This window comes from Sardina pilchardus, chromosome 14, assembly GCF_963854185.1.
Source record: "Sardina pilchardus chromosome 14, fSarPil1.1, whole genome shotgun sequence".
NCBI classification, from domain to species: Eukaryota; Metazoa; Chordata; class Actinopteri; order Clupeiformes; family Clupeidae; genus Sardina; species Sardina pilchardus.
Genome location: NC_085007.1, coordinates 18,471,207 through 18,496,710, shown reverse-complemented (window position 1 = coordinate 18,496,710; position 25,504 = coordinate 18,471,207). Strand labels below are relative to the sequence as shown.

General features: G+C 41.7%; 2 protein-coding genes across 3 annotated transcripts in view; one reads left to right on the top strand and one right to left on the bottom strand.

Annotated features, from left to right (window-relative positions):
* The first annotated feature begins 75 nt into the window (after positions 1-75).
* On the top strand, positions 76-11,423 carry zgc:86764 (uncharacterized protein LOC797431 homolog). 2 transcript variants are annotated; one of them, XM_062554117.1, is made up of 14 exons: positions 76-198; positions 1,300-1,432; positions 1,926-2,048; positions 2,132-2,365; positions 2,829-2,999; positions 3,856-4,002; positions 4,200-4,350; positions 4,798-4,934; positions 5,451-5,546; positions 8,679-8,825; positions 9,234-9,326; positions 9,552-9,653; positions 10,202-10,297; positions 10,812-11,423. In XM_062554117.1, exons 1-14 carry the CDS (start codon positions 182-184, stop codon positions 10,887-10,889), a joined length of 1,725 nt encoding a protein of 574 aa, XP_062410101.1. In that variant the 5' UTR covers positions 76-181; the 3' UTR covers positions 10,890-11,423. The 2 variants fall into 2 exon arrangements, with proteins under 2 accessions (XP_062410101.1, XP_062410100.1); XM_062554116.1 differs by having other exon boundaries at positions 9,549-9,653.
* Positions 11,424-11,493: 70 nt separating this feature from the next.
* The window catches only part of si:dkey-247m21.3 (5-hydroxytryptamine receptor 4), a 29,433-nt gene continuing 15,422 nt past the window's right edge, over positions 11,494-25,504 (bottom strand). Inside the window, exon 7 of the mRNA XM_062554272.1 lies at positions 11,494-12,819. Within this exon, the coding sequence (XP_062410256.1) occupies positions 12,726-12,819 (94 nt within the window). The 3' untranslated portion in view covers positions 11,494-12,725. The remainder of the gene's footprint in view (positions 12,820-25,504) is intronic.

Below are 25,504 nucleotides of genomic sequence, written 5' to 3'. Positions count from 1 at the left end.
GGGGGAGATCACTACAGATGGTACCTCCACGTCTGAAGTTGACAAATCCAGGAAGAAGATAAACTGGACAATTCAAATTTCACCGCGTTCGTGTCATTTGCTAGCTACGCTAGCTTCAGTGCTGTTACGCTTGCTTCTCAAGAATAATAATAAAAAGGAATTTTCTCGCAACAGTTTCAAGATGACATCTAGGAAAAGGTAAAGGTGTTGTTGCAAATAAGTACTATTTTAAACATAGCGTTGATGTTGAAGGTAACAAGCGGACTGCTTTAATAATTGCAGCCTCTTTATGTTAGTGTCAAAATTACAGTCCGTAAGTTAGCAGGTTTTACTGATGTCTAACGTAAACAGAGCTCAAAGCAGGGTCACTGAATGTGAAATATCTGGTCGTTAGTTACCTTTGTTCATTATAACCGTCATTAATTGCATTTTGAGTGAACTAGCAGGATTAGATAGACAGGAAATGATCTACCGTTAATCAAGTAGCGGCTATGGCGTGTAGCCTAGGTCTTGCCAAATGCCAAGAAAGTGTACAAATAATTCCATTACATGAGTGTTTTATTTTTCCTATAGGTTTATGGAGACAACATTGCAAAAGATTAGGCTTCAGTAGCAATACTTAGACCCATGCATGTAACGTTAATGTTATGCTAGAGTAGACTTCTTGCTAACAGTTGGTTGGCTGCGCGTCACATAAAACTGCACTGTGCAGTATTTTTGAACTCCAACATTACAACAACAAATGCAGTCCGTCGTGCGTGCGAGAAAATCATCTATTACCTGATGCCAAGAAGTTAGAACACATGTATACAATCCATTTCATTTATGCCAAGGAGATTAGGCTTCAGTGATACTTCGATCCGTTAACATTTTTGCCAATTTGATTTGATTTTCATGTGTTGACTCAAGTGGCAAGGCCACCAAATCCACGAATGCAGTGATGTGTGTAGGAAGATTCTTCAGTGTGATTTGTCCTATGTGTCCCATCATTTGAAATTGTACGATTAATCAAATTAATTTCCATGCTGGCATTTGAACCATGGTTTTGATCAAGAGAGAAAGAAGCATACATCAAAAGTTGACCATTTATTTGTATTGGTTTATTGGTTACATTTGTATTGATGCAGCCAGGTATGACTCACCATAACCCACCCAGGCCCTACCATGAAGGGGTTATTTCATGGGAAAATTCCTTAATGTATCTTTTTAGGGGTTAATCAATGGCTGGAGTGCATTTTTAGCTAACTGCACCATGCTTAGATGATGGTAGCTTAATTTCACTCTTTGATATGTCCTCAGTGAAACCCTGGCCTCATCCCTCATCTCTGGCATAAATATGTCCATGGCACAGCTGGTGGACATATGGGATGGCATCGGCATCATGGAGGAGCAGAGAGTTGAGCGGATGCTGACTGTTAAGAAATACATAGAGGTATGTCATGTTTCATGGAAATAACTCTGAACTAGAAAAGCACGCCGAGAGCGCAGACCTCCGCCAAGAGAAACCATAACCACCTCCTGGATCCAGACATGTATACCTATACGGATCACTCCCAAAATGTAATGTCTTCCTTGGTTCATTTCAGACCTTTACTGAAAATGTCATCGAAATCCAGCCGTAACGTTTTGTGTTATCTTGCTAACAGACAGACAAACAAACCTCAATGAAAACATAATGTCCTTGGCGGAGGTAATAATGTACTGGCGTTTGGTTGGGGTGCGCACATCCACAGAAATAGTCCAGGTGCCGGACAAAAGTATAGATATAATAGAATGGATTGGTCCGCACACTGGGTAGGCTCCAAAAATACACTTTATTTACTTCATAAAAGGCAACGTTTCAATCCGCAGTGGGATCTTCTTCAGGCAGAGGTAATAATGTATTCACGAATTATTCTGATGAAGGTTAATATTTCTATTCAAAGGATCTTTTAAGGGATATGATCAAAGAGGAGGAGTCACTGAGGCACAGAATCAAATCAAGCATCACGATCTCTCAGAAGCAGCTTGAAGCATTATGTGAGGAAATGAAGGAAGACCCGTATAAGGTACTGTATATGCCCCTTTCAACTTTGTGTGTGTGTGTAAATGCTCTTTTCACTCTAACCTCCCCAACCCCCCCCACCCCCAGGCGGAAGAGGGCCTGTCCATCCTGCAGACGGAGAAGAACCTGCGTTATCGTCTGGAGGCACTGCAGAAGGAGAAGAACGACCGCTTGAGGGACCTGAAGGCTCTGCAGCTGGAGGACGAAGAGTTGTGTATCCAGCTGTGTTCCACACCCTACTACGTGCCGTCCAACACCGTGCCCTCCCATCAGCAGCTGAAGGCTGTGCGGGAGCACATCCAGGACCTCACTGCGGAGAGGGTAAGTGACCAGCACAGCAGGGCAGGACAAGAATTTGGTGTTTTTTGTTGGGCACGTCTGAAAGCTGAAGAAGTGCCTGTGGGCTCGAAATGTGATGTTGGCACAATGGGAAATAAATAATTTTACTGCAGTAGTAGTTAGGTCTGGTCAAAATTAAAATGTTTATTAATTTATCACTCGCAATTGCGGCGTTGTTAAGAGAAAGCCATGCCAATACCTGCTGCCAGCGCCACTCTCACTTGTGCATAGGGGTGACCTATGGTGTGCGTATACTCCTTCACAATTATGTCTTTTGAACCAGTCCCTGATGTTAATTGAAAAGTTAGTCCTAATATTTGTGTGTGCCCCTTTGACTGCTCCTTTGTCCCTTTCCATGTTGTCATGACCTATGGTGTGCTTATACTCCTTCACAATTAAGTCTTTTGAACCAGTCCCTTTCCCTCTTGTCATGTCTGGCGTGTAGAGGAGCAGGCTGGCTGTGTTCACAGCGCTCCGTAAAGACATCGCGTTTCTGACCGGTGAGATGGGGCACGACCCAGACACCAGCCTGGAGAGGGAGGCCGTGAGTGACGACCCAGATGTGTTTCTGCTGACTCATGACAACATCAAAGCTCTTCAGCTGCTGGTTGGACAGGTATGCTAGGGTCGAGACATCTTTCACACAAAATGTATACATTACATCAAATATCTGATTCAGTTTCCTTCGTTCGAAGTTTGATGAATATGTGCGCTCTTGTTGTGTGTGTAGTAGTTACAAAGATGGCAATTTCACATTCAAGGATTTATCATTTGGTCTAACAAATCTGGAACATGACAAGCTGTTGTGTGACAGGATGCACAAGAAGCTATTACATGCATGTCAGTTTAAAGATAGACAAAGGAACTGGAGATTTGTAGGCTACGGAAATGGTAAAGTAATCATTATCTACCGATAAGTGTTATTTATCTCAGGAGATAACTAGACTGTCTCTAGTAGGGATCATTTCTAAATAAGGAAAAAGTTAATTATTGCAGTCAAAGTGAACTTTATGACTGAGTAGCAGGGATCCACAAAGCCTGACCCCAGGCTACCTCACTGCCTCTCACCTGGAGAACAATCTGTAGCCAAGAGTGATGCTCATGGAAACTTTATTCCAGTGGGTGGTAAATTCTTGAGAGTTTGTTCGCATTACATGGGCCTCAACATTAGTTAACCTGTTATTCCCCTTGACAAGGCTATGCCTAGATAGACTGCAGAATAATGTAAGGATGACCCTGTTTCTCTAGTAGAAGATCTTGTGATATGTGCATCCCTGTCATGGATCAGTTGTCATGTAAACAAGTCATGTAATCTAAAGTACAGCGATCCTGTTGCTAGTGTAGTCTGAACGACCCATACGTTTGGCCCAGAGATCTAAATCGACCATTGTCAAAATACGTTGACCGGCAAACTTTGTTTACATAAACGGCTAGCGCACCGTTAACTCCGGAACTCATTCTGCCTGTTGTAGCTGGAAGTGAAGAAGGGGTCTTTGATCTCAACTCGAGACAAGCTGAAGGAACGAGCCATGAGCCTGTGGAGCCGTTTGGATTGCCCCGAGAAAGATGGCGGATTCCCGCTGGACACTCAAGGGACCCTCACTAATGATATCTCACGGGTAAGGGCCCTGGGAAAGATTGCTCGCCAGTCCTCACAGTACATTGTACAGTACATCAGTCCATAGCCTACCATGTCTGATAATTCTGTATAAGTTGTTTTTTTTTTTTTTTTGCAAATTCTTTAGCTGTGTTTGTGGATGTTGCATAGGAATCTGTCTGTGTCCCTGATCTGTGATCTGTTTGTATGCCTGTGCAGTGGCAGAATGAGGTAGACCGTCTGGAGGAGCTGCAGAAAGCCCGTTTGGAGGACGTCATCGAGAAGGCCCGACTGGAGCTGATGGACATGTGGGACAAGTGCCTGTTTGGACCAGAACAGAGGGAGGCCTTCAACTGCTACTTCTGTGACGGTAGAGTGGCTTTGTTTTTGACCACGAAGCAAGGTTACAGCCATTCCCAGGCAACTTCAGGATTTACCACTGATCTCGAAACAGTCACCAGAGAGGGTTAAAGAGGAGCAATTAAGGATCTGTGTTACTTTAGAAGCAATACATGCAGTAATTCAGCATTATTTTGAAGATCAGAGGTTACATAGAAATTACTGGGGTAAGCCAGTAACCCCACTTTATAGTAGCACACCCCTCTAGTCTTTGTCATAATGTTGGCGTTTGTATATTTTGAGCGCTAAAAGGTATGTTCACACTTAAATCAGAAAATGCTGTAATAGTAATAATTTTCTACTAAATCTACCAGGCTTAGGTTGAATAATGCAAAATGTCGGTGTCTGATGCATGCAAGTGTGGAAACATTTGCCATACATTTGTTCATTTATGATCTACGTCTTTCCGTGGGGTCAGTTAATTACACCGAGGAGCTTCTGCTGTTGCACGACGCTGAGCTGGTGAAACTGAAGGAGTACCAAGAGAAAGCTCGCCCCCTCCTGGAAGCTCTGGAGAAGTGGGAGAAGAACTGGGTCCTCTTTCAGGACTTTGAGGTACTAAAAAAAAAATCAAAATTCAAATGCTTCAATTAACATGGGGTTCACTCTGGTAGATAGCTATACATCATCGTCATACACAAGGGATGGGATTCTGTTATTGTCTATGCTATTCTGATATGGCTATTGACTGCACTCTGTGCTCTTTTGTGATTGGATTTTGAGAGCATTATGTGAGTGAATTCAACACTTACCATCAAAGTAAAAAAAAACAACACACAATTGATTCCCAACAGTGCTTGGGTAAATTAGTTGAGTCTAGCTGTTGGTCCTAAACCTTCCACTTTCCCTGATCAGATTAGCGCACCCCCATTACCCTGGGTGTATTGCGGTCTCTAAAGTAAACAATCACAGTGCTTCAGAGGATTAAAAAGGAAATTGTGTTTAGTAACGAGGAAGTCCATAACAAAATGATCTGTGAAGTGATGGGTGTGCCACTCACTCTCCATCCCTCTCTTGCCCTTCCTCTCTCTCTCCCTCTCCCTCTCCCCCCCCCCCTCCCTCTCTCCACAGAGGAAGGCGTCTGATCCAAGCAGATTCTCCAACAGAGGAGGAGCGCTGCTCAAGGAGACCAAGGAGAGAGCCAAAGTCCAGAAGATGCTCCCAAAGGTACTGCAGAGCCTTGCTTGGCCTTGTCCTTGATGCTGGCTAAAGAGTTGTTGATCTTTGACAATCAAATGACCCTTGACATTTTTGTGCTCCTAAAGCAACACATGGATTGATTATAATAATGTATGGGCTGTCCAATTTGTTTATGTATTTATTTATTTATTTATTTTTGAGCACATTTAGAATTTTGCCAGCTAGAGGGCTGGGACAAGGAAAAAATATTTAATTAAAGAATTTCAGACTTGCAGTCTTTAACATGCTGTTTAACTCATTGGCTGCCAGCCATTTTCAGTGCAGAGCGCTGCCAGACGTTTTACAGCATTTTGACTGTTTTTCCAAGATCCACCGAACGGTGAGCTTTCCCAGGTAGCAAGCTGACATTGGGCCAACGTTGGCCCAACGGTGGATAGGTTGGTTTTTGGTTGGCTGAAGGTTGGCAGGGTATTATGAAGATATGGTTGTGCCAACGTTGGCCCAACGTTGGCTAAGTTGATTTTAGGTTGGCAGCAGGTTGGCAGGGTATTTTACAGCATTTTGACTGTTTTTCCAAGATCCACCGAACGGTGAGCTTTCCCAGGTAGCAAGCTGACATTGGGCCAACGTTGGCCCAACGTCAGAAGTTGTGTTGGTCCAACGTTGGGCGCTGACGTTGGGCCAACGTAATTTTGTCCGGTGGGCCAACGTTGGCCCAACGGTGGATAGGTTGGTTTTTGGTTGGCTGAAGGTTGGCAGGGTATTATGAAGATATGGTTGTGCCAACGGCTAAGTTGATTTTAGGTTGGCAGCAGGTTGGCAGGGTATTTTACAGCATTTTGACTGTTTTTCCAAGATCCACCGAACGGTGAGCTTTCCCAGGTAGCAAGCTGACATTGGGCCAACGTTGGCCCAACGTCAGAAGTTGTGTTGGCCCAACATTGGGCGCTGACGTTGGGCCAACGTAATTTTGTCCGGTGGGCCAACGTTGGCCCAACGGTGGATAGGTTGGTTTTTGGTTGGCTGAAGGTTGGCAGGGTATTATGAAGATATTGGCCAAGTTGATTTTAGGTTGGCAGCAGGTTGGCAGGGTATTTTACAGCATTTTGACTGTTTTTCCAAGATCCACCGAACGGTGAGCTTTCCCAGGTAGCAAGCTGACGTTGGGCCAACGTAATTTTGTCCGGTGGGCCAACGTTGGCCCAACGGTGGATAGGTTGGTTTTTGGTTGGCTGAAGGTTGGCAGGGTATTATGAAGATATTGGCCAAGTTGATTTTAGGTTGGCAGCAGGTTGGCAGGGTATTTTACAGCATTTTGACTGTTTTTCCAAGATCCACCGAACGGTGAGCTTTCCCAGGTAGCAAGCTGACATTGGGCCAACGTTGGCCCAACGTCAGAAGTTGTGTTGGCCCAACATTGGGCGCTGACGTTGGGCCAACGTAATTTTGTCCGGTGGGCCAACGTTGGCCCAACGGTGGATATGTTGGTTTTTGGTTGGCTGAAGGTTGGCAGGGTATTATGAAGATATGGTTGTGCCAACGGTGGCCCAACGTTGGATAAGTTGATTTTATGTTGGCAGCCGGTTGGCAGGGTATTATATAGATATGGTTGTACCAACGTTGGCCAAGTTGATTTTAGGTTGGCAGCAGGTTGGCAGCAGGTTGGCAGGGTATTTTACAGCATTTTGACTGTTTTTCAAGATCCACCAAACTAGTGCTGTGCGATACTGCGGTATATATCGTTGTACGACAGAAAAATGTCTATCGTACGATACAGTCCTCGTTTATATCGTAATTTTAACTTGTGTGGCTGTGACTGCTCAGACAATTTAACTGCAAGTGCGTTGCCGCTTCTGGCAGCCGGCAACGTAAACTTAATTTACTGACTCGGGATGGGTGGCCAGGCAAATGAATGCTGCAGGCAGCTAATAGTAAACAAATTAAACTTTTTTGACGTCGGCATAAAGACTAGTGTTGCACGGTGCACCGATACAACAAAAGTATTGCAATACCCTGAAATTAAAAATGTCACAACACCTAATGTTAGCCTACTTTACAATACGTTTAAGAATGACTGTGTTCTTCTGAAGAAGCGGTGCACGCAAGGCAGGTCTCCCCTAAAAGCTAGCCTGTGGCTGTGCGTCTTTCCCCCCCTCACACACACACTGGTATGCGCAGCAGTGCTATTAACAGCGAGACATGCTGCTAGTTTAAGTGATGCTATTGTAACACACAAGTATAGGCTAATATCAAGTTGATTTGCTCACTTGCATCTCTCAAATGTGTGTTGCTAACCAATCTAGGCTATTTAGGCTTACTATTGGGTTTAACGTCATTATTTGCTCTCACGTATTTCTTAAAGTGACAGGCACTTAATTACACCTACTGTACACAACCACAAGTGTTAATTTTTTTTTTTTTTTTTAGAAAATTTTGCATTAATGTGTGGATGTAAATATATAATTTTAAGTAGAAATTCTATATCAGATATACGTATATCGTTATCGTGGTATAGAATTGTCTATATCGGGATATAACTTTTTGTCCATATCGCACAGCACTACACCAAACGGTGAGCTTTCCCAGGTAGCAAGCTGACGTTGGGCCAATGTTGGCCCAACATCAAAAATTTTACAGTCTGTTTACAAGCCTGAAACTCTGCCAGATCGTTCCCAAGCCCACCCATGAGCCCTCCCCATTGAAAAATGCAATTGACAATGGCCGGGTTTCCCAGGTTCGTTAAGAAGCTCTTAAGTGCCAAGAACTTCTTAGGAGTGTTCTTAGAGTGCTCCTAAGAAGTTATTAGCACCTAAGAGCTTCTTAACGAATCTGGGAAACCCGGCCAATGGCAATCAACGTATATGTGTCTAAATTGACGTTTAAAGACGTCAATGGCAGTGAATGAGTTAAAATCAAGAAGAAGGAAAGTGATTTGCTGCTATGTGGATCTGCGGGAAACAAAAAGCAGACCTGTGGCACCCTCTGTAAATCAAGCAGAATTTTGAATTGCACTTTTTCAATGGTGAATTTTATATAAAAGGAAAGGTGCATTTTTGACAGTTGTTGACTAGACTTTTTGTGTGTGTGTGTGTGTGTGTGTGTGTGTGTGTGTGTGTGTGTGTGTGTGTGTGTGTGTGTGTGTGTGTGTGTGTGGACTAGCTTGAGGAGGAGATGAAGGGAGCAGTGGATGCCTGGGAGAAGAGTCAGGGTTCGGTGTTCCTGGTGCAAGGACACAAGCTCATGGACTACATCTCCGCTCAGAGAGAGGAGTACAAACAGCAAAAGGACAAAGAGAAGAATGAGCGGGTATGTGTCTCATCGCAGCCGGCGAGCTGGACCACTCTGTCCTCTGTTCACAAACACCAGAAGCAGTGTTGTCTTGCAAGGTCAATGAAATGTTGCCATTATATTGAGGTGGAATGTCCCGGTTTCAGCTTTCCTTGAAAGCCACCCACAGCTTGATGAAAATTCATTCATTGCTATTTCCTGTTTTGAACAACACCAAACTACTTTGATCTTTACTTCCACAGGATATTGAATGGGCTTAGAAATGTTTCTACATGGGGGGGTAAGGACTGGGGGTGTGTGTGTGTGATGTCTGTCACCATACATCACACACAGATCCCCCCCCCCCATCAGTTGGTGTATATGTGGGTGCTGTACAAGACCACAACCAGTGTGGTATAAAACAAAGGTTGTTTTCGGGGTTTTCAGATGACCAAGAAGACGGAGACCACTTCCTTTAAGACTCCCACCAAAAGGCCCCCAACAGGCGCATCTGGAGCCACCCCCAACAAGACCAGAAAGGTACCACCACTGAAATGATCCATTGACCTCCTCAATTCTACTTGCAATCTTTTTCTGACTCCAGCCTTCAGACACTAGACACTAAGAAAATATAATTGAATAATGTCAAACCATTTACTAAAACCTTTACTTTGCTATACAGTATACACTATATAAATACATTATTATTATTATTATTATTATTATTATTATTGCTGTTAATCCTTTCCCGTGAACCGGTAGCAGACGCCCAATCAGACGGTGTTGCGCAGCACCAGCACCATCAGCAGTGCTTCGTCCACCTACCTGTCTGTGGCCTCGGGGAAGCCTCCAGTGGGCTCCGGGAAGGTATGTGTGCACCACCACAGCCTGGTCATTAACCTCACCAACAGATTGACTTAGTTATTAGTACTGCTAATGTTCAATTGGTTATTGCCGTTTGTCATCAGTATTCATTGGAATTACTCATACTTATTGGTTAGTGTTACTTTGAATTCACATTCCACTCCATGATTTCACTTCCTGAGAAGTGAACGTTATAGACAAAACCTCATTCACACTGTTTTTTTCTAGAGGAAGAGTTAGTATTTTTTTAAAGAGCTCTCCACACGATTCAGTATAAGAATCTCTGGCCTGCTAAAGAACCCTGGGGAACTCTGGAATGTTAAGACTGCATAATGTATTATGTATGGAGTTGAAAGATCTGGCCAAGGCTACACAACAGTGCACATTTCTTTTCACCTGTAGATGGCGCAGTTGTGTTGAAAACCAACTGCTCCTGTTGCATACCATCCAGGCTCTTATAGTATACAGGGAGTGTTCGTCAGTGGACTACATGGACCATGTGCCTGGTCCTGTTTGTTTCATGTTTGTATGTATATTTATTTCTTCCGTAGAAAAACAAGATGCTTGAAACCAGCCTCAGAACACCTCTCCAGGTATTCAACTGCACAGCTGAGCAAATACCTGGCATCACCTACTCGGACTTCACGGTAAGGATGAGTTCTATTGCCCAGCTCTCCGTGTCTGTCATGCCTGCTTAGCACTGGTCAGAACTCAAATCCCACAGTCTGGCCCCATATGGCTCACAAAAAAAAAAAAAAAGAGGAACAATTATGCTTATTTGGGCATCTCTCGCCATGCATGTTTTAGTTTCCTGATAAGATGACTGGGTCACGGTGCCATTCCTTGTAGTCATTTGGGCATGCTCCCCCTTCGCTCTCATGCCATGCCAAGATTGCCCATGGCTGGGCTAGAGGTCCAGTGAAATACCTGAGCATTGCAACAAGTTTCTATTTCTGAGCCCTTAACAACTTCAAGACTTTATGCACTGACCTGTTCAAATCCCATAGCACAGGAGGAGAATAAGCCAATTTCTCTCTCTCACTCTCTCTCTCTCTCTCTCTCTCTCTCTCTCTCTTCAGAAAGGGGGGAAAATGAGCCCCATGCATCTGTAATAACACGGTCAGGATGTCAGCTTTACTGAACATTGTTTTGTCTCCTCAGAGTGAACTCTCTAAGAAGGCCAGTCAAGAAGCCATTCTCAATAGCACCGTACTGCTGGATGTGGAGAAGGGAAACTAGAGGGGGAGAGCCCTCCCCTCGGAGTAAGCCCAGACTCCTTTTCTTTTAAAGAACATGTCTGAACGGAGGGGAGTGGGGAAGGAGAATCATGGTTGCTGTATGTCAGGCTGAATTTTGACCACTTCAGGAATCTAGAATTCTTCGAGGTATGTAGGGGTGCTTCCAATGAGGACCTTGTGGTATGCTGTGCCTTCCAAATACGATGTACTGTTTGCTATTGAAATCCACATATTTACTTATCTTTTGCCATCAACATTTCCCACTTTGAATGAGACTATACCCACGGTCATTTTGTTTGTGCTTGTGTGTCTTTGTATTTGTTTACATGTCCTTTACTTGTATATATTTATCTTTCAAAGAACTGTTACAAGAGTCTGTTTTTTTAAAACAAAGGGATGGGGGCCAGGGCATTTCTTGTACTCTGTTTTGCACATAGAATATGAAACATTTATCTTGCTCCTTCATATACAGTAGAATAACTGAATAAATATGATATATTTTCAATTGAAAAATAAAATCATTCTCGTCCTGTTTATAACTTCAAGGTCATTCCTGGTCCACTTGAAAGCGTACTGAGGCAAAGTCTTACAGTGTTGATGCGTAGGACTCTGGAGATCATGGCCAAATCGGGGCAGACTGAAGTCTGTCTCTTCAGAGCATCAGATTTAGTCACGTGGGCCATTGTGTGTTCTGGGTGCCTCCTCGCCGAACATAGCCATATTCCAAGACGAAGACCTTATTATTACATTAAACTACTCAAAATTGCACGAGTCAATATTGATTCAAAAGAGCGATGGAGAACAGAGAACTGATCTGTTGTGACTGGGTTCGCCATTTTGTTTTAATTGAGTGAAAGGCTTTCATGTCTAATTGCCTCGTACAAACAATAGTATAACAGTGCATTTATGTTATAATGCTTTCAGGACGACAATGAACATTAGATTACGGGGTCACGCAACTAGCTCTGTTGAATGGCATCAAATTGTTTAGATTACCAAGAGATACAATGGTGTATTCATCTAAACCAGGCTGAAATTGAGAGGGGGGGAAAAAGCTGTCGACACAACACTGACCTAATTAGTTGGAGTAGCCAGCATCTTTTGAAACAGCTTGCTGTTCTGTCACACAGACAATTTGATGAGCATTTTTCCAAAGGAGAAAAAAGAAAGAAAGAAAAACAAAACAAAACAACAAAAAATATATAGTATATACATAGTTGTCGCATAGCAACAAGTTATTGCTCCTGAGTCCCAAAGCGCAGATGTGTGAGTTGAAATAAATAATATCTATAGACCTTTCCCCCCCCTATATCTCTCAGTGTAAATGGAACAGTGCAAACCTGTAGAACATTTTACATGCTATGGAAAGACGCGCTGACAAGACATTCATTCAGCATGATTTTCAAGGTGACTGCTGATGACTGATGAAAGCAGGAAGGGTCTTCAACCTTTCTTTTAACAGAAAATACGAAAAAAAGTGAATAGAGAAAAACACTGATCAAAAGGCGAGCCCATCTTGAGCTCTTAAAACGTAAGTGCCTTCATTTAGTTGCTGTTGAGGCTTTAAAAGCTGACGTACATTCACAAGGCAGTGTTGTACAGTGCATAATCGCACAAGAAGCCTCAACAACGCCATAAAAACGGTCTCGCAAGTAGCGTAAATACCATCGGGAGACATGGAATAATGTCTTTTCAATATGTCCTTTAATGTCTTGAAATAGCTTTATATCCTTTTCCCAGTAGAAGAGAAGCTTCTAGATTCTCTCTGCTGGCCCAGTGCTGAGAATGAGGAGTCCACACTTGATGTCCATTCTGTGTGTAGTTTATCGTATGAGTGTCATAGAGCACCGACAGAGTCCTGAGACTCAAGCTCACTCGATAGAATGCGTCGCCCATTGTCACAGTAGCTCCGGTTGGGCAGAAGAGATAATCTGGTGGGAGAAGACAAGACACGGCTAAAGTTAATGTCAAATGATTATTTGATTCTCACAGACAAAATGACTTGCTGACGGTGCTTATTGATTTAATTACATGAATTACAGTGAAGTTCACCCTCAAAAGTTTTTTTAAATATATATATAAATGAGGTGTTTAACTTGGCTCACCTTTCAATTGAGGAAATACAACCCCAAATCAGAAGTCAAATCAACCAAAGTTGGGTGTAAAATGCAAATAAAAACAGAATGTGATAATGTACCACCCATATTGTGCAGGACATTTAAGGATAAAGACAACATATCAAATGTTGAAAATGACAATTTTGACTTTCTTTTTGAAAATATATGATTGTTTTCAATTCAGCAACATATTTTTTAAAAATGTTGGGACAGGGAATGTTTTATCACTGTGCTGCTACACTTCTTCATTTAACAACAACAACAAAAAATGTTTAGGAACTGAGAAGACCAACTGTTAGAGTTTTGAGAATTAAATGTCCCATTCTAGCCCGATATAGGATTTCAGTTTCAGTACAGTATGAGGTATTCTTAATCATGTTTTCCATTCCATGATGCACCTCATTTGTTGCTTTATAGCACCGGGACTCTTCTCTACTCTTCTATGGAGGAATACTGTTTAAATATGTGCACAATTCATATTAGTATTGTTTTGAAATATTCAAGCTCTTCCCTGGAAAAAAACATTGCCTGGATGGCAGTATGTGTTGCTCAAAACCTGTATACACATCATTCTGAATTGATGGTGCCTTGCCAGATGTACAAGATAACCATGCTGTAGGCACCAATTGCTGGTATCAAATTCAAATGTAGCATACAGTATACAGTATAATCCATGAAACAGTCAAATTTGTTATTTTCAACATGATTGTTGATATGTTGTCTGTGTCCTTTTTGCAAAGTTAAGAGATTTGCACATTATTACATTCTGTTTCCCCCCTACTTTACTGCTCTGTAGGTTTGTAATTTTATCTAGCCCAATGTAGTTTAAGTATATATTTTAGTGTAATCTTAATTAGTAATTACTCCCATTTGAAATGTATCACATTTTTTGGACCAGTGATTTACAGCAATTTCCTGTGTATTAGCCACATTGTGTATAAGCCACAGGACAGTGTTTTATGCAAGTGAAAAGAAACAAAAACATATTAACTGCCCCCATGTATTAACCTCCTAGTGGAAATTTTGCACAATCAATGTTTAAGTCACGGCTAATAGTTGGGAAATTACGGTAAACAAGTGTATAATGCTGTTTAAGTAATATTTTTTAAGAAAAAATAAACACACACTTATGTACATTTTATGAATGGCAGAATGTTATAGAATGTGGCATATATCCGATTGAGAAACTTCATTTTTTTTGTGTTTTTATACATACAAATTGTTGTCGTTTTTATAATTCACCTCAAACCTTGATATTTATAGGTGTTTGGGAACTAAAACACCTGGAAGCAACTATAGTTTCAAGTTTTATTATTGCATATACCTTGCAATACAGCGAAATTCTGATGCCACAGTTGCTGTATAGTATGTCATAAGCTATATGAACTTTAGGAGAATACCTCAAGAGAGGCTGAATTCTTCAAATGTATTCCCTTTTCTAGTCACGGTCTGTGGTATCAGGTTAAGGAAAGTACTCTTATTTGCAGAGGATTTGCATGATTTACTGTCCAACTAATCCTCACTATCCCTTCAGACATGAGCTTCAAAGAGATGAATTGACAGATATTATGTCAACTACAGAGGTGGCCGCCTCCTTAAGAGAAGTTTCTTATTTCCTTAATGACACTTGCCAGATTAATTCAATGAACCCACTCAGATGAAAACTTGACCAAAAAAGAGAGGAAAAGAACGGTGATCAAATACCACACTATGCCCAAAACAGCCACAAAAATACCACAAATCACGAAAATACACACAGTATCCAAATCGGTCAGGGATTGCTGAAAAACACCATGGAAAAATGCAAACACCATGGACACAGACAATGAGGGTGATCACGACACAGATTTGTCATCGTTGACTACCTAGACATCCTGTTGCAGTGGACGTTTCCACTGTAACCGTTTTTCAGAAGCTGCTGCAGGGTTGGCAATGGCACCTCATAACATGTGTTCCTGATTGGCAAAACATAAAACATACACAAATGTACAAAATCGTTTACTTTGACACAGATGGTGGCTTCTGTCCAATGTCTCTGGTCAGGAATTTCTTTATCTGATAGTTGAGATTTATTTGAGGTTGCTATGCATTTCTGCATGCAAAGTTAAGTCCATAAGCTTTAGTAGATCATCTCTGCATAATTCAGGAGAGGTGCAGTCCAAAGCACAGGCCTAGACTTCACTGGCTCTGGACTGACTGAGGTTGGAAGACGTGTAGGGAATTTGAATGATGACTTTGGCTTCAAGCAAACTGTCTATGATTATGAGAGGAGAAAATTGCTTTCTCCTCTCATTTCTAACAAAATTTAAAAGGAGTACCAAACCATTTCCATATGCTGTAAAATGGATATAGGTTAATGCTTGTGTGTGTGTGTGTGTATTATGACTGGGTTAGACAAACAAATAAATCAAATCTGGATACAGACTCATCCCAAACTTTTTGTTTTGACGTCAGTCTCAAGCAGTAACAATGGCAATAACATGTTTAATAATTAGCCACCTCATATCTTCTAGCAGCTGTTATAGTTGCAATGAATCTGTCTGATAATTGCCATCAAGGAAGGTATGCGCAATGCCTCTCCATCACCACAAGGCAAAACTGTGGTCAGTTTTAATTAACCAATAAATGATGCTCTTATGTTCAGTGAGCCGAATGAAAACCGTATACTGTCAACACATATCAAATTAGTTTTGCAAATGAACCTATGAATCAAATAGGCTTCATTAAGTCCGATGAAATCTTCCCAAACTCAACACATCTTCAGGGAAAATGAGAATGTGGTGCTTGAGGCCGTGTCCTGGGAAAGTCTTTTATCCCAGAAACTTAATTCTAAGCATCCCTAGACAATGAAAATTGCCTGGATCTATTTTTGTCCACGTATACAGTTCATTTTAAGGCAATATTATCACTGGAGCAAAATAACAATAATCAACTCTTATCTTAGACCGCTAACACCAGAAAGGTTGACCACATTCCCATACAAAATCCCTCATCTCAAATTTAGACTGTGATTCCTGTCCAAAAGACACTCCGGTTACTAACTGAAGAAAGAAGGCAAACAAACTTTGAAGTCATTGCTGCAATCCCCTTTGTGTCCATCCATTGCTTCTCTACCGGCAGCAAACTGACAGGTTTCAAGAAACCTTTGGACCGCCTTCCATAATCAGGGCGATTTTCCTGATCCTCTTTATTTCTCCCCTTTCTTTCTCTTTTTTTTGGGGGAGGTTGGCAGGTCACCCAGAAAGGATACAGGCATACTGTAGATACTGATCTACAGTCTGTTGAAATACATTAATGCATCCAAGGCACGGTCGGTCACATTATCGCGGATGTTCTGTGTCTGAGTGTATTTGCACAGTGCAGAGTGAACGAGTGACCCAGATCAAATTAATGTTGGAATGCGACATTAAAAAAAGTATGTTTGTGACATTTGAGTAGCACTCATTACATCAAGCAATGAGGAATCCTGCCAATGTCCACCATCGTGCCTCCTAACATAAAGGCACTAGATTTAAATGAGGAGACTCATGCTGTGTGACTAATTAGACTGGAAATGTGGATAACGTAGGCCTATGTGTGTATTCATATACACTCACCAACCTCTATATTTGGTGCACCTCAAATGCTCATTAGCACACATTTCTAATTCTCCAATCACTTGGCAGCAACATTTAGGCATGTAGAGACATGGTCTTTGGTATTATTTGCCCTCAATGGTGCCTTCCAGACAGCGCTGCCTTCAAGGCACTACTCCCCTCAGTTTAGGTTAGGAATAGGGTAAAGGTAGTGCCTTTTAGGCTGTGCGGCCTGAAAGGTGCCGTTGGGGGCAAAAAACAACATTGAGCATGTAGATGGTTGAGACGATCCACTGAAGTTCAAGCCGAGCCTCAGAGTGGGGAAGACATGTACAGTATGATTTATGTGTGTATTTCAGATAGTGCTAATGCTGATCTAATGGGATTCTCATGCACAGCTATCTTTAGAATTTCCAGAGAATGGTCCGCAAAAGAGCAAACATCCATTAAGTGGCAGTTCTGTGGCTGAAAACGCCTTGATGATGGATGCCAGAGGTCAGAGGGTGTGAGTTTGGCAGCGATGTCTCCTTATCGAAATGTTCTTTCCTCGTGCTCAGACGTATTAGATTTCTCTGCCGATATGGGAAGTTTGGGAAAAGCCATGTCCAGGCAAGAACTCTGAAATGGGCAAGAACTCTCTGGTGAAGTGAATTTGAATAAACCAATCGCATGCCACTAGCGTTAAATTCTGATCAATTTATAGGAAAATACATATCAACATCATAAGGATTGGACATTCTGCTGTCTTACGTGAAATACTAAACAGGACTGTAGAGCCAAAATACCAAGGTGATATTTAATCTTTAACACATCATGGAGGGTGTCCAAAACAGTAGGTAGCCTACATACAATATGTCATTGTATCATTCATCATAAGTAATCATAAGTAAGTAATCATAAGTAATCATCATAAGTAATTTACTGAATTGATATTTGAAGTTCAGAAAGGTTTCACTGCATTATTCAACTAAGCTATCTCAATGTGACAATCGTTAATTAAATAGGTCTACCAACCTGATAGTTCAAGTTCATGATTCAAGGTGTGGAAAGGCAACAATAACTCAAACAACCACTTGTTGCAACCAAGACAGGTAGAAGAGTATCTCTGAGTCTGAACGCATAACACGAGGAACCTTGAAGCAGATCGGCTCCAGCCGCATAAGACCACTCCTGTCAGCTAAGAAAAGGAAACTATGGCTACAATTGGCACTGTCACCCCAAAATTGGATAATAGAAGATTGGAAAATGTGGCCTGGTCTGATGTCTTGATTTGTATTGTGACATTTGAATAGTAGGGTCAGAATTTGGCGTGAACAAAATGAAAGCATGGATCCATGCTGCCTAGTATCAGGAAGGTTCAGGAAGGAGTAATGGTGCAAGGGGATATTTTATTGCCACACTTTGGGCCTAGGACTACAGACTCCCTGAGTTTTGTTGCTGACCATGTGTCCATCCCTTTATGACCACAGTGTACCCATCATCAATATGGCTTCTTCCAGCAGGATAATGCATATCGCAAAGATGGAATAATCTCAAACTGGTCTCTTGAACATGACTGTGAGATTACAGCACTATTGGGTTGTGGTGGAACAGGACATTCGCATCATGGATGTGCAGCAACTTCATGATGGCATCATGTCAATATGGAGCAAAATCTCCATCTCTTCCAGCACCAAGTGTGATCAATGCCACCTAGAATTAAGGCGGTTCTAAAGGCAAAAAGGGGTCCAAGCCGGTACAAGCAAGGTGTACCTAATAAAGTGGGCAGTGAGCGTGCATGCAGCTGTACAGACTTAAGATTGTCGCTGTGTTAGCTGTCGCTGTATTAATTCCAACATGGTCCAGCATGAAGTAACCAGCGAAGAGACCTCTAAAGAAAAGGACTTCCTTGCTTGTTGGTCAGCTAGAGTGAGAGCCACATGCTGAACAGAGGGCATGGACTCCTGATGGACTTACTAGCAAAACAGGCTAAAGACATTGCTCCTGGCATTCTTGATGTGAACTGCCCTGTGGTGGGCCAATCCAAATGGGTAAGAATGGACTCTCCAAGAGAGGTCAGTGTGCATGCTTTGGAAGGCTCTCTTGAGGCAATTTTAAAATTCCATTCCATGAGAACAAACAAACAGAATGACATTATGAATCTCTCCCCTTTAATTTACGAAGCTACAAGTTCCAGTTGGCATAAGAAAAAAGAAAGAGGACACTTGAGGATTGGAATTGGAAAAGACATCGGTGTAGATTGGTTCCTGTTAGTTTGACATGGCTGGAAAGTATGGGGGGGGGGGGGGGACATCTTTGCATATAAACACAGAAACACTGGTTGGTTTGGCTGTGTGATGGTTTGGGGTAATTTTATGTCCAGCACATGGAATTTGGAGCAAAATCCTCTCTGCTGATTCACATTGATCTCACAAGGAGTGTATTGGTGAATGTTTTTGTAAGATGAGGTCCAAAAATGGTTTATTGTAGCAGAGCTTTTTTTTGCCTATCTTACATAATAAAACCAGGGATCCCTTGTGGATAAAAATTCATTCCAGCAGAGGAATCAGAGTTTGAAAGGTTACATAAATAAAATCAAAATCGGCATCTTCTGATTAGATTCTACCAAATACCAGAATTACTGTATCTGTCCGAATCTGAATCGGCAAACATGGCCATGATTTAATTTCACCATCTGCTCTGCAGTGGCCAGTGCAGAACAGATTTCATTTCAGCGGAGCATCGGAGGGAAATGGACAGGGAGTTGCCCAGAGTGGATCCCTGTAGCCGGCCAAACTGACACCGCAGTGGTAAGCACTCGAAGCGACGTTTGGCCAGCGTTGCCGAGGAATGCTTTCGTCATCTTGTCATGCCCTAATCAATCGTGGCCACTCGGAGAGCCAAGTGAGGTCCAGCTGCATATTTTCATGCTGTTGCAAATTATTTGTACATACAGAGTGCGCATCAACAATGTACACTGAGAGTGTGGCGGAGCAAAAGCACCAGCTTTCTGGACTGAAGGATTTGGCGGGTTTTTTGCCAGAGATTGGCACGGGACCGCTAGAGAAGGCCTGTGGAATTCTCAGCCTCTGTGCCACAGCAACTGCAAAGTCACTTCAGTGCCTCCAACCAAAGCTCTCTTAGTTTCTGTCTCTGATAGACTCACACAGACACAGCGATATGCAATGAAACAAACTAGAGAGTGAGGGAAGTACATTTATGGAGAGTCTACAGGAGGTGTCCAATGTCTGCATGCTGGAAGACCTCAAACACAAGCCTGAGCCAATAACTCTAACGCAAAGTGTTCTGAATTAGAAATGTGACATGTTTTCACTTGATTAAAATATTCAATTGAATATATCAGTGTTACGCTTATTGAAATGGACTCCTACTAAAAAAATTGAAAATAAAATATTGTAATTCCTGCAGCTAAAGAAACCCTTTAAATCGCCCTGCAATTGCAACTAAATATTTGCATTGCAATGGATGAAGTTGAAACATTGAATATGTACTTTGTCACTGCAGACAGACAATTAGACCAAACCTTATGACTTTCAATCATAATCTTTAGCACAAGAAGAACCTTGCCAGGCCTATGAATTATAGATGGTTCGGCAGTGGTTTTGCATGCTTAATTCAACCTTAGACGGTCAAAGGATATAAAAGCACATTTTGTGCACAGCTAAATGTCCTCAAAATTGAGCACATACAAAACCTGCTCATATGTTATGCACTTAAGGACATCTTAAAGGATACCTGCATCAGCCAAGCTATACAGAACATAGGGTTTAGCAATGCCATTTCAGAAATGTAATGGAATGAGTGAAAACTTTCAAATGAGCTTAAAAATCACTGTCGTACTGAAAGAAATGAAACTGCCTTCAGGTATCCTGAGTCATTCTAGACTATTTGTATCTATTCGGCAAGTTCACAAAGTCCTCCTCTATATTAAGACAATGCAAGATAACATCAGTAATCCGCTTCAACGGGCCTAGTCTCCATTTATGAGTTACACTCATGCCCAGTGTCCAGTAATACTCCCCAGATGTCAAATCCAGTCTTGCACGAGCGAACCCCCTCCCTCATTTTTCAAGCATTCTAAAAACAGACCTAATGGCGTTTGCCCTCTTTAAACAAAGCATGCAAAAAACGTCACAACAACTGGCCTACATCGAAATAATGGGGTTGACCTTTGAACCGCTGAAGTGGAAACATTTGTGTCCACTTCAAAATATGTTAACAGTTCCTCAAGTGTCATTTCAACATTCAGGCCCCGGAACAGAGACAATGACATAGTCCATAAGTGCGGATATACCCGGAAGGTTTGCCAATTTTGTTGACTATATCTGCCCAACACTGGTCAACAATGTTGTAACGTGTAATTTTAATGAAGTAAACATCTAAACTATAAAAAGACAGATCCAGTGCATCTACCCTACTTGGTGTTGACTCTGGGGTGATAGTGCTGAGAACTGGGAGGGGGGTACTGGGGCTGGAGGGTATGAAGTTAGATTTGAATTGTGTTTACAGTTTTACAAGTTTCTATTTACATTTTTAAATCAACACAATGTTTAACGTCAAATAGACCCTGAAAATTCTGTTTATATACATACAATCAAATTACAAGAAAGAAAATAATAGCTTCAAACATCTAACACACTAGACAACGGATAACCTCAATAAATATAGATTATTTTGGCTCACTTTGGAGAGGCACAGTTCCCACATACCTGAAGAATATGAGACAGCATGAGACCCTAAGAGATTGCACACAGAGATGTCTGTCAGGACTCGTTAAAAACTGCGCATACACACTCTTGTGCTGATAAGTATTGGTTGGGGTGAAATAATCCAGCCAAATTCCCCCCCTGATTTAAAAATACCACAAGCACAATTCCAATAATCATTTCTGACAAATTTGCCAGTGTTGTCTGACTGAACAAATTAAAGCTGACATTATCAGACCCAGGGGTTATTGAATGAGCACACTTGCCATCTCCCTGGCCTGGCTTTATTTGAAGATATTCAGAGAAGAATAGAAAAGAATAGCCTACCTTAACTGATTGAGGTCACTGAAAAAAAAGCTATTATTATTATTCGATTGAGGTATTGTTTTATGTTACCTTCATCACCTTCAGTGCAATGATCCAGTTCAAACAAGATTCTCAATACTCTCTGGTTGACACAATCTTAGAGACTGTTTCTGAGTACTGTATGTCAAGAAACTGTCTATGTTTTTCTGCCAGGAGACATATTAGGGCAAGACACCGAGTATGCCAACAAGAACAGCAACAAGTAGATTATGAATTAGAAGTAGAAGTAAAATATCAGTGAGGTTTATAGAAAGTCTTTTCTTTGCAGCATAAAAGACAGGTTTTATTTAACTAACTTGCAAGGACTTGTGGACTGAAAGAATACTAGTCCCAAATCGTCTGTTTGAAAAACATTAAAATCATGTGCCGCCAAATGACTATGCAAATTGTTTGTGTGTTTTTGTGCGTGTCAGCCTTTAAAAACTCCCATGACCCCTGCACTGAAATGGCAACAACCTGAGATAGGAGGATTTTGAGAGATTAACCCTGTCCCACTTATGCCCCAAAATGGCAACATCCCTTTTTTCAGTTATGGATTAAATAGGATATTTTCAAATGCTTCCTGCTCACCAACTGCAGATAACTCCACAAGCGATTTGTTCCTTAGCTACAGTGTCCATGGTGATGAGCACCAATGAGCCGACCAATGACTGAGCGACAGATCTAAATGCCGAGCTCATCTTTAGCCGTAGTGTCAGCAAATAAAAACAGCTTTAAAAGGCTTTTATGAATACAGTAGTACTATTAAGACACGTTGAAAACAGCCACCCCACCTTTGGCAAGCAGAGGAAACATATCCGCTGATACAGCAAAATAACTGAGTGACATAGGTGTGCCTGTGTGTACTTCAGTAGACCAGAACACTGTGTAGGAGATTTGTCCACAGACACAAACAAAAAGAATATGCCTTTACCACACAGAAAAAATAACAGATTGCTTCAGAGTACTTTTAGAGAGAGAAAAAAAACACAGACAAAAAATGCTTACCACAACCAATGTCTGAGATTAGTTAACATCGTTAACATCCGCATTTAACTGTGTTCTGCTAAGACTGTTTGTGTAAGGATTGCTAAAGCATTACCATGGATCAAATCAATCCCCCTTCTAATGCCTGGCCATGTCCTTACAATGAATGAAAAAGTACATTGCAAAATCAATACAGCACATCATCTCTGCACAATTGCAGGTCTGCCATTTCCCTAGCTAAAGGGAGAGAGGCATATATGAGACTCCACCGTGTGGTATATGGAACAGACTTAAAAACCATGAAGTAAAAAAAATACATATCCCGCCATCCCGCCCCCATGTTTACTGCCTTCATTCATTAATGCAAAATGAATGCTGAATGAATCACTGATTATTTATGTCAAATCCCTCCAAGAATGTTGGGCTGTTTATTATAATAAGGGTTTCATTATTGAACTAGGTCACCACAGTGGTGAATTTGCCTGAAATATACCAGAGCCACAGTGTCGCACCTCCTGGTGTAGTCACTTAATATCCTGAAAAGTTAACCAAGAATGTCATTAATAGCGTTCAGGGACCACTGGGATTTATACCTGAGATGCCTTTTTTTTCTAGTTGCGGAGTTAAAGACAAACTTTCCTTCAGAAATGCCTTGCACTTTTACCAGTGTTTGGCAACAGAGGTCGTTCAAAGCAGCACACTTAGATCAGTATGATTATCAGGGGGGTTCAAATACAAAGTGCACTGGACTAACTGAGAAAGATGCCAGAACACATTCAAATACACTCTAAACTTTATCTGGTTCCCAGGCCTAAGGGGAAGAAAGAGTACTGTACATAGACAAAGGTGCACTGAACGCACCCATTGGTCAGGAAGGAAGATCTCTGACTTTATAGAAACAGCTTACTCATTCGAGTGTCCTTGTAAAAGACATGGGAAGGCTCATGTTATGGTCTGGGAAGTACAGTAATTTCCCCGCATATAAGCCGTATTGTCTATAAGCCGCAGGACAGTGTTTCATGCAAGTTTAAAGAAGCTAAACCATATTAACACCATATCAACTGCCCCCTGTATTAACCTCATAGCTGAAGAAACTTTGCGAAATCAATGTATAAGCCGCGGCTAATAGTCGGGAAATTACGGGTCTGCGTTGATTCATAAGTGTGTGTGTGTGTGTGCTTGTGTCGAGGCACGAGGGAGCGGCACGTTTTTTTAGACACATTTTCTGAGTGAGTCATTCGAGGGGATTTAAATGCACCGCAGAGCTTATGTAGAAACAAAAGGTTCCGCTCAAACACGGACCCAAAATGCAGGGTTTCACACGGTAATCAAGAGTCCAAAGTCCAAATTCTCACAATTTTAGAAAACATTTCTCCTCAGATCGTGCCACTTTCGAAACGTGACTTTGTTCCCATTATGCCTGGGCAGAGGGTGGCACACACTCACAGGGCACACCGATTCTGGTTCCGCTTGGCCAGAACATCACATTCTTACACGGCTTGTCCAACATGCTTTTGGCTTAGAGAGGATAGACGTGCACTCATACCAAAAAAAAAAAAAAGAATCCACCTGTCACTGCAGGCAGCAGTCTGAGAAAAGCCTTTACGTTTTTAAAACAGGCTGATATTGAGAGCAGGCCGACGGAGGTGATGGGAAAAGAGGGAAAAGTGAGAGAGGAAGAATGACAATACGATTAAGAGACCTATAGCAGAGGAGAAGGCAATCACAGCCATCTGACATTCAATCGATAAGCTAAAAAGTGAACACGCATCATGTAAAATTGCTGGAAAGTTTGGGCGCGTGTGATTTGGTATGCGCCTGCCGGAACAAGGCCAACGGCGTCAACACCAGTTCACCTCGCACTGCGCTTTTCTTGCACATGCTGTTCCAGACCACACAGATTACTTCCATCAGCTGTCAGTCCTCACGCCGCGCAGCATCCCAAACCAGCTTTCACACACACAACACGACTTATTTACAAAATACGCAAGATGAAATACAATACACTAAAAACCACCAGACTTTAAAATAAATACGTTCTGTAGTGTTTTTCAATTAAGCATCACACTGACGATAGCCACTTGTAACATCTTATTAATGATAAAAAGAAGATTAATCTGCAGCATCACACACTGGGAATGTCATGACCCTACTCTGCACTCTGTTGTGTTTAAGAGTGTGTGACTAATAGGCATATCTGGACATCCATAAAAAGCCAAAGCACGCATTTAGGCTACTGTGGGGTGCAGGTGCAGGTGCAGCCACTTTTGGAACAATTAAATGCTTCATGCACTCCGGTTGAGCTGGCGAAAAGCAGAGCACTCATAACTCTCCAAAGGTGCGAATATGCACCATTTGTCAAACCTTTCCTCGTCCAAAAACATGCTTGTATCTATTTTCTTTCAAATGAATGCGAATATTTTAGTCAGATGCTTGTCCTTACATTCAAATATTCAGTCTGTAATGACACAATCTTGATTCTATCACCCTGCAAGCACAGAAACTGACTTCAGAAAAGGACCATCAGACGTTTCTGGTGGTCTACATATCCAAAACATATAACCCTAGACAACCTGGCCCAATTATATTTTGTATTAAATATCCAGGGATTTATTTAACACCCAGGGAAATATCCAAATGTGAATGCTAATTATACCAGACAATATACTTTAAAAGAGGACCAGCTCTCCAGCGAGCAGTTCCCTCCTGGTATAAAGGTAACCAGACAAGGGGTTGTTCACCTTAAAACAAAGACTGCTCTGAGCGAGACATGTCTAGGATCAACAAGTATAGCTCCACCAAAAAAAAAAAGGAAAAACAATGGACAAGATCTCAAACATTAATCTAAATATAATGACCTATTTCAGTATGGCCAATGCCGCTGAA